This window comes from Dermacentor variabilis, chromosome 11 (assembly GCF_050947875.1).
Source record: "Dermacentor variabilis isolate Ectoservices chromosome 11, ASM5094787v1, whole genome shotgun sequence".
Classification (NCBI taxonomy): domain Eukaryota; kingdom Metazoa; phylum Arthropoda; class Arachnida; order Ixodida; family Ixodidae; genus Dermacentor; species Dermacentor variabilis.
In genome coordinates this window covers 34816658-34825446 of record NC_134578.1, presented here as the reverse complement: position 1 = coordinate 34825446, position 8789 = coordinate 34816658, and the positions used below count along the sequence as shown (strand labels likewise).

General features: G+C 47.3%; 1 protein-coding gene across 1 annotated transcript; it reads left to right on the top strand.

The window, feature by feature from the left end:
* Nucleotides 1-3608: 3608 nt before the first annotated feature.
* Nucleotides 3609-4001, top strand: LOC142564383 (cytochrome c oxidase subunit 6C-1-like). The gene has a single exon (XM_075675372.1). The coding sequence runs from the start codon at nt 3698-3700 to the stop codon at nt 3920-3922; it is 225 nt and encodes a 74-aa protein (XP_075531487.1). The 5' UTR covers nt 3609-3697; the 3' UTR covers nt 3923-4001.
* The last annotated feature ends 4788 nt before the right edge of the window (nt 4002-8789 follow it).

The following is an 8789-nucleotide window of genomic DNA, read 5'->3' as shown; positions in this document are numbered from 1 at the left end:
ACTTTAACTCGACTTCATAGTAACCTTTAGTGTCCCTTTAAGCGCAATCTGCGTTTGGGGAAGAGTCTATACCCGCGGACAACTTTCTGTGGCAATGAAGGGAATGTTACGGAGCGAAAGCGCGCACAAGTGAGAGCGCTTCTGAAAAGAGTCCCGTGTTTTCATCCAGGTTGGTTTAAGCTGGGGAAGCGAAAACAAACACCTCATTAGCAACAGTTAGATAAGATAAAACACACCACTGAGTGTGATAAACGTTTACTTATTTCGCGGTTTTTGCCTTGCGCGTCTGGGCAAACGTGAAACCGTCGCACGTGAAGCTGCGTCGATTCAGCATCTGTTCCGAGCAACCAAAAGCACTGTCAAACGCTGGCTGACTATTTGGCGCACGTGTATAGTACACATGTGCAGCAGCCACGCGCCGGTAGCTTTCCCTTCATTGCCAAAGAAAGTTGTCCGCAAGTTCTTTTTATATATATATGGGGTGCGTCGAAAGCTCGTAGCTTTGTGCTAGCTATGTGTTCTCGGTGAATCAAGCGGCTTTCCTTTCTTTATATCCCTATCATCAGTTTGCATTTGGGCGATAGACAACGAATGTCACTTGGCCCCTTGCTGCTGCGACTGCCGCGCTTGGTCAGGCCAGCGTTTCAACAGCGTGTGTCCGCGGTCATCAAGTGCGATGCATTTATGTTTGCTGTGCACGTTGACACCATGCTGGTTAATTCAGTTAGCAAGCGAATTTTAACCATCGGATGCGGCCTATAAAAGTGACATCCTTACTTCCTACGGCTGTCTCTGCTAATTTGCTATCGCGATAGATGCTTCGCCTTTCTGGCGAAACTTCAATTCTTTTTTTAAGCCTCCTCATTGAAACGCCGTGGTGCTGCAGGGCCTCCTGCGTGAAGGCCATCACTAATGGCGAATTCGACTAATTGCACCGATTCGCACTGGAGCGCCCCGGTGCAAGAAACCCTCGGTCGCACTCGAACGCAGCTCGCGTTCGTCGCTGTTGCTGGGGCAATGTTGGAATGAAGGGTTGGAACGCGTGGCCATCCTCATTGCATGTAATGAATCAAACGGCCGTACCCCGCGAGGAACGCGTAGAACGTTTCCCTAATTGAATCCTGTGCTAAGTGGAAAACAAAAGGCGAATAAATTATACAAATACGCATGTCTGTGTGTTCGGCTTTTGTCTAACTATTCGCGCATACTTTTCAACTCGACACGTCAGACCAACCAGCACCTTGGCTAGTCGTTCTTGATCTCTTGCGCCACAGAAAGCGCAATTTCGATGAACACTTCTAGCATACATGATGTTCCATGTATGCCTGGCATCTCGTGTGATCGAGAGACTGCGCAGTTCCGCCCACAGAAATTCCAACTACTTCATTCGCTCAAAAGAAAAAAGAATCTCGTAACAATTGCCCCAATAGGCACATCGCGGGAAGTTTCTGCATAACCTAATGACCAAGTAACAACCAAGTATATTACAGTCAATCAATCAATTTTATTATTTCACAAAATGCATTACAGATGGAGGCACACAGAAGGAGATTCCATAATAAAAACTGAATTGGGACCTCCTGTTCATGGTTAACATAAAAGTTGCAACGCCAAGAACAGTAGCTGAATCTGCACCAATTGCAAGAATAATAAATAATGCGTCACATATATAAGTAAATGAAGACAATGACAGGCAGCAATGTATCGGCAGTAAGTAATATAGGGAAACTACGTAAAACTAAAATCGAAGAGGATAAAAAAGGGAAAAAATGAAAAAGCGAAAGAAATTAAAAAGAACATAAGCAACAAGTTGAAGTACATAAGAATGGCAGGTCAAAAACGAAAATCGCGTTATACAGTTTACTGTGTCACATATGTATCACATAACAAAAAAATTTTGAACTCATGGCAAAATCTATCGACTGTCTGGAGTTTTAAGACAAATGGTAATATATTCCATGGTGATATGGCAACAAAGTGATCAGTCTTTTTGCCAGAATTAGTGCGAATTTGGGCAGAATGAAATTAATACGCTGGGCGAAATGTATTCAGTCAGTCTTCGTGAGAGATGACATAGGAATTAGCTACAATCGGAGTCTGTCCTTTATTAGTCTGAAAAGAAAAGTGACAAGGTTGTACTAGTGAAGGGCTCAACGTCCTGAGTGGTATTTGTTTCTAGTAACTGTTATGCATCGGCGGTGTGCGGACTCGACGTGTTTATCCTGACTACCTCGTTCTAGGTAGTTTGCCGCGATCATAGATGGCTCACATACGTGTTACCCCGTCAGATTATGCAGTTGTTAATGTCAAAGTGCCGCCATACACTTCGTCGAGCAACTCTTCTTTCGCATGCTTCGACAGCTCCAGTGATACTGGCTTCATTTGTGAGTCAAACGCCATGCATGAGACTTTTAACGTAATACACTTTCGTCGTTAAGTGCAACGTCTGGTTATTACGCTCCCCCGGCTTATACATCATTGTTTTCACCTTGTCGCGCAAAACGCATTAACGGAGTTTCGCATTGCATGGAACAAGCCATTGCTCAGTTAGATCAAAGGAAATTTTCGCATTCATTAGCTGCCAACCTAGCGCATATTGGCTAGACTCTGCGGGACGTGAAAGGTCTACGAATGTAATAATCTCGATAATGAGCCTCGAGCGCCCATCACTGGTAGCGATGAAATAGGAATGCGTGTATAATAGACGTTAAACCATTTAGCCATGCACACTTAGGCTGCGAGTGCTTAACTTGACAAGCGCTTAGTAAAGCACGTATGTACAACCCAGATCTGATGTAATGTAATTGGCGCAGGACATCCCTTATCGCAAAAGACAGGACAACCCATTAGAAAGAAAGAGAGATAAATATTAACCTTATTGTCCAAACGGCTCCTTTGATTTTTGAACGTAACTGTTGTGCTTCCTGGAGAGATCGCTGATGACACCACCGACAATATAACCGGATTTCTGCTTCTTAGAACAATCCCTTTGCGACATTCCTTTCTGGGAATTTTACTCACTGAATTCTTTCGGGACTTTTTTGCACAGGTTGACAAGCTTGTTAAGGATGACCCGCTGTGGTGGGGTCATGGCGTTGCCGTTGCACTGGTAATCTCGAGGGTATAGTATCGTATCCCAACGGCGGCATCGCATTTCGGTGGGAGTGAATAATAAAAAATTGGAGGACGCTTAAGCTTCGCCTTCAAAAGTGGAACACGATAGCGTTATTGCACCCCGTTCGCACCGCCCACTCGAAACGATATACGCGAGCCAAACGTCGGGATCGGCACGGACAGCCGGGCCGCGACGCGCCCTATAGGCGGATGCGATCATGTGGCGAGTGGCGCGCCACGTGTCGGAGCAGCGCCGTAAGTTGCGAGGAGGGGGTCTTCTGTGTTGGCCGTAAGATGGCTCTGCGTGTGCGCAGAGCGCAGAAGAAATCTAGCGGAAACGTACTTCGCTACTGGTGTAACGGCGACTTCATAAGGTACGTGCTCATAATTACCGATATACACCACAGTATAACTTTATAGTATAAGGCAACGCCACATTCACTAGAGGCGCTTTTGTCCCGCTTTGAACTATCGAACTCGTGGCTGAGTGGTGTCGGTGCTGGGAAGCCATTTGCCGGAGGTGTTCCGTCTTCGGTGCGGTGCGCGTCTTGCTCCGAAAGTCCTCATCTGAGCGCGTGGCATCATGTCGCAGCTGGCACGACCACAGTTCCACGGTCTCCTGAAGAGCCACCTTCGGAAGCACATAGCCATCTGCCTAACCCTGAGTGCCATCGGTGGTGTCGCTTGGCGCTACCTGGTGGTCAACAAGCGAAGGCAGCGCTACGCAGACTTCTACAAGAACTATGATGCAGAAGCCGAGTGCGAGAAAATGATGGAAATTGGTGTGCTACCGCGCTATGGGAACTGACAGGCATCCACAGCTGTTGCCATCCACTCCTGCTGGCGGGGCCACAGTATGGTGTAGATAATAAACTTATCACGTCAGACCAAGAAAAAAAAAAAAAAACTCGTGGCTGAGTGGTAGCGTCTCCGCCTCACACTCCGCAGACACTGGTTCGATTCCCACCCAGCCCATCTTGCAAGTTGTTTTTTTATTTATGAATTGCATTCAGGGATTTTTCGCTCACGGCCTACGCCGCCGAATCCAACACCGGTTTTTCTGCGACACGAGCTCGTTAACGCTTTCGCGTTAAAACGCCTGTGTATCGTGCATTGGGAACGTGCTAAAGAACCGCAGATGGGGCAAAATTGCTCCGAAGTCCCCCACTTCGACGCGCCTCATAAGCATGTCCTGGTTTATGGCACGTAACATATCTCTGCATTTATATGTAGAATACATTTTTGTTAGGTAGAAAAAAAGAAAAATACTACCGAAATATCTGCACCACCTGCTATCTTTTTTTTTGAATTAAGGAAAATCTTTTAGCTGTATCGCTCTACGGCTACCTTACGCATCCCATCGGTTTGCGCTTTTATGCGGTTGGTTACCTTCAAAGCAAACATTTTGCAACAGCAACCAGCGCGTAAATAGAGTACCCAGATTAGAACGAGCGAACCAATCCTGAGTCGAACATAACGATTTATGAAATGGACATGGGCAGGATTTCGACGCGGGAATTCGAAAAGTCAGGCAAACAATGCTCAATGTTCTCCATTCTTGAATGTGATCAGTGGAAGGAATGCAAAGGCTCACTAGCGCTAGTCTCAACACCAACACGCCTGATCACTGATGAGTGAGTGAGTGAGTGAGTGATTGAGTGAGTGAGTGAGTGAGTGAGTGAGTGAGTGAGTGAGTGAGTGAGTGAGTGAGTGAGTGAGTGAGTGAGTGAGTGAGTGAGTGAGTGAGTGAGTGAGTGAGTGAGTGAGTGAGTGAGTGAGTGAGTGAGTGAGTGAGTGAGTGAGTGAGTGAGTGAGTGAGTGAGAGCTTTTATTGAGTCTTTCAAGAGTTTCGCGGTTACGAGGTCTCCGTCGTCTTCATCTTCTTGGCGCTGGCGACTTGAGACTTCTCTTCAGCAAGGGTGGGCCCCTATTCGAAGGCTCCACGGAGTCGTGCTGCATCCCTCGCGTGCTGCACTAGGGCCCTTTGGGCCGTGAGCTCGCTGCTGGTGTGCCGACTCTCCCATTGCTTCGCACTTGGGTGTTCGTGTTTGTGGAATGCTTCGTTGCGTTCGCACTCCCAGGTGATGTGGTAGAGTGTAGGTGTGGCACCGCACCAAGGGCAGGTGGCCCTGTATTGTGTCGGAAACATCTTATTGAGCACGTGTAAGTTGGGGAAGTAGTTTGTAGTCTGCGCCAGCTGGTCGCTTCCTCCATTGTGAGGGCTTCGTGTGGTGGCGGATATCTAATCCTAGTTCCTCTATGTAAGTTCAGGGTCTCTGCGTATCCCCCCTCGCAAGCCTGTGGGTGGGTCTCCGGGGCATTCGACCGCCCTTCTCGGAACGCTTCGCCTCGAGCTAGGCTGTCTGCCCTTTCGTTCCCCCCTATGCCTACGTAACCCGGGATCCATATTAGGTTGTGCCTGGGCTTTTCCTTCTCGGCGTAGGTGGCTCCGCTGAGTATTCTGAGGGCAGTTTTGCTGATTCTGCCCCTCGTGTAGTTCCTGCACTGCTGAAATGAAACATGACATCCAGAAAGCTGATCTTCCCCGAAATGGGAAGCTCGTATAGTTAAGTTATATTCTTAACTTGATAGGATACCGTGCACAGGTTTCGGTCGTTGTTTTTCTGCTACTGAACAGCTCGCCAGCTTAAGCGAGAGAGGCATGCCGAAAGAACAGGATGTCGCAAGGGGTCTTCAAAGCAGCACTTATCCAGGCAGCTAGATATCGTATATCATATACATCAAGTACAAGGTCTGGCGAATACGCTCTCCCGGTTTATACATTATTTTTCACCTTGTCGCGGGAAACGCATTAGCGGAGCACTACAATGCATGAAACAAGGCATTGTTCACTGAAATGAAAAGAAATTTTCGCAGTCATTTGCTGCCAACATACCGCGTATTGATTTGAATCGGCGTGGCGTGAGAAGTCTGCGAATGTAATAACTAGAGTTACTGTATATGGCTCCCGCATGGAGCCAGAGTGGGCTTCTGTATCGCTCGTGCCGTTCCGTTGCCATTAGCCAAGCGCATTAACGTGTACCCTGAATCACTGCAGAGAAGCCACCCTAACAGTGGTGACATGGCGGCGCCCATAGAGCCCCGACCACCCGCTTCGATCCCAATTTGCGTTTGTTACTAGCTCTCCTCCCTATCAGCAAGAAACAAGTGGCAAAATCCCTCATCGCTAAGTTTCACGTCAAGCTGAAGTCAAATCATTAGGTATGTTTTGTTGAAATTATTGGGAACGGCTGTTTGTTTTCACGCGGCTAGGACTACACACACGGCACCACGCCGTAATACTGGTTTGCTTTCTAGCTAGCAGATGGCACCACAGCATTAGCATTGGTGATGCGTTAACGATGCGGAAAGCTATGAAAGCCCAATTCTTCAATGTATCATTAATTTGCTACCCTGCTCTAGCATGGTACGGATGATGGTAGAGAGCAGACGCCAAGTACACGGCAAATAGACGCCGAGCAGACGCTGTGGCGCAGGTGAACATGTTGTAAGGGTATTTGCCCATACTACCTGCTAGAGAGGCTGCAAGGTAACTGCAGGGAAAGGGCATAGGTAAAGCGAAGACCTCTTGTCGCATGCGTGTAAAGGCAGCTTATGGTAATGGTGTCAAAACATTTTTGCGTCAATCTACCAACCAAGGAGAATGTAACATGATGGCAAGCAGACGCTGAGCAGAAGACGCGACGCGTCTGCGGACACCTCGAGGGCCATTCGGCCTTGCTATTGGTTAGGGATTCTCGTACATTCCACAGTGATTGCGACCAGCTTATGAGATGGATTCTCTCTGTAATACCTTTCTCATCTTGAGAGCATAATAAATGAAATAGCCCCGGCACGAACGACAGCTGGCTTTATTGCACAAATGTGGATTCCGAGATGGCGAACCTATGCCCAACTCTGGCTCCCTGCGGGAGCCATATACATTAACTCTAGTAATAACCTCGATAATGCGCCTCGAGCATTCGTCACGGGCAGCGAAGAAATGTAAACGCATGTATAATGGGCGTTAAACCATTTAGCGAAGCACACTAATGCTGCAAGTGCTTAACTAGACAAGCGCTAAGTAAAGCACGCATGTACACGCAAGAAGTGGTGTAATGGAATTGGCGCAGGACATCCATTATCGCACAAGACAGCATAATTCATTAGAAAGAGGGAGAGAAAGATTAACTCTATTGTCCAAACGGCTCCTTCGATTTGGGAGCGTAACGGCTGCTCGATAATGGATGAGCGATCGATGAAGCACGCATGCTCCACAGCGCCGACAATATAACCGGATTTCTGCTTCTTAGAGCAATCCCTTTGGGACATTCTTTTCTGGGCATAAGTTTCTTGCACAGGTTGACAAGCTTGTTAAGGATGACCCGCTATGGGGGGGGGGGAGGGGGAGGAGGGTTATGGCGTTGCCGTTGCACTGATAAGCTCGAAGGCGTAGTGTCTGATCGCGACCCCAGCGTCAGCCTTTAGACGGGAGCGAAAGATGAAAACGCCTGTGTATCGTGCAATGGGTGCATGTTAAAGAACCGCAGGTGGGACAAAATTACTCGGGAGTCACCCACTTCATCTCATGATCAGATACGCGTCTCATGATCATATACTGGTTTATGACACGTAATATCTCGGAATTTATGTTTTTAATATTTTTTGTTGCGTATGAAAAAAGAAAAAAGACCACCGAGCCCTCTGCACGACCTGATACCTTTTTTTTCTTTTTATTGAAATCAGGGGAAATTTTCTAGCTGTATTTAACTACGGTTACCTTACGTGTACCATCGATGTGTTCTTTCGTGCAGGTGGTTACTTTCAATACAAGCATTTCGCAACAGCAACCAGCACATAAATGAATACTCAGCCTAGAACGAGCGAGCCAATTGTGAGTAGGAGATCACGATCATGAAATGGACATGGGCAGGACTTCGACGCTTCAATCCGAAAAGTCAGGCAAACGATACTCTGTGTTCGCCACTCTCGAATGTGATTAATGGAAGGACATCAAAGGGGCTTCCTAGCACTAGCTCTATAATGCCAACAGGCCTGGGCACTGCTGAAATGAAATATAACATCCAGAAATCTTTTCTCCGAAACAGCAAGCTCTTATAGTTCAGATCTATACTTAAAGTGATAGCATATCGCGCATCGGTCTCGGTCGTTCTTTTTTTTTTCTGCTTCTAAACAGCTCGGACGTTTTAATCGAGAGAGGCATGCCGAAAAACAATGTCGGAAGGGTACTTCAAAGAAGCACATATCCAGGCACGTGGATGCCATATATCGTATCCATCAAGTACGAATGCTGGCTAATACGCCCTCCAGGTTTATTCACTTTTTTTTTCGCCTTGTCGTGGGAATCGCATTAGCGGAGCGAGCTGCGAAATGCATAGAGCACGGCGATGTTCAGTCAGATCAAAGCAAATTTTCGCATTCAGCTGCTGCTAATATAATGCGTATCGATTGGACTCGGCTGGACGTGAACATTCCGCGAATGTAATAACATAGATAATGCGCTTCTAGCGTTCATCACGGGCAGCGAAGAAATGGGAATGCCTGTAGAATGGACGTCAAACCATTTAATGAAGCGCGCCCAGGCTGAAAGCGCTTAACTTGGCACGTGGTAGCAGGCGATCGAGTCGGTTATACATGTTTACAACGAAGGCGCC

What these genes read in the sequence shown, in the direction of transcription:
- LOC142564383 (XM_075675372.1), top strand. Translation starts at nt 3,698, where the DNA reads ATGTCGCAGCTGGCACGACCACAGTTCCACGGTCTCCTGAAGAGCCAC.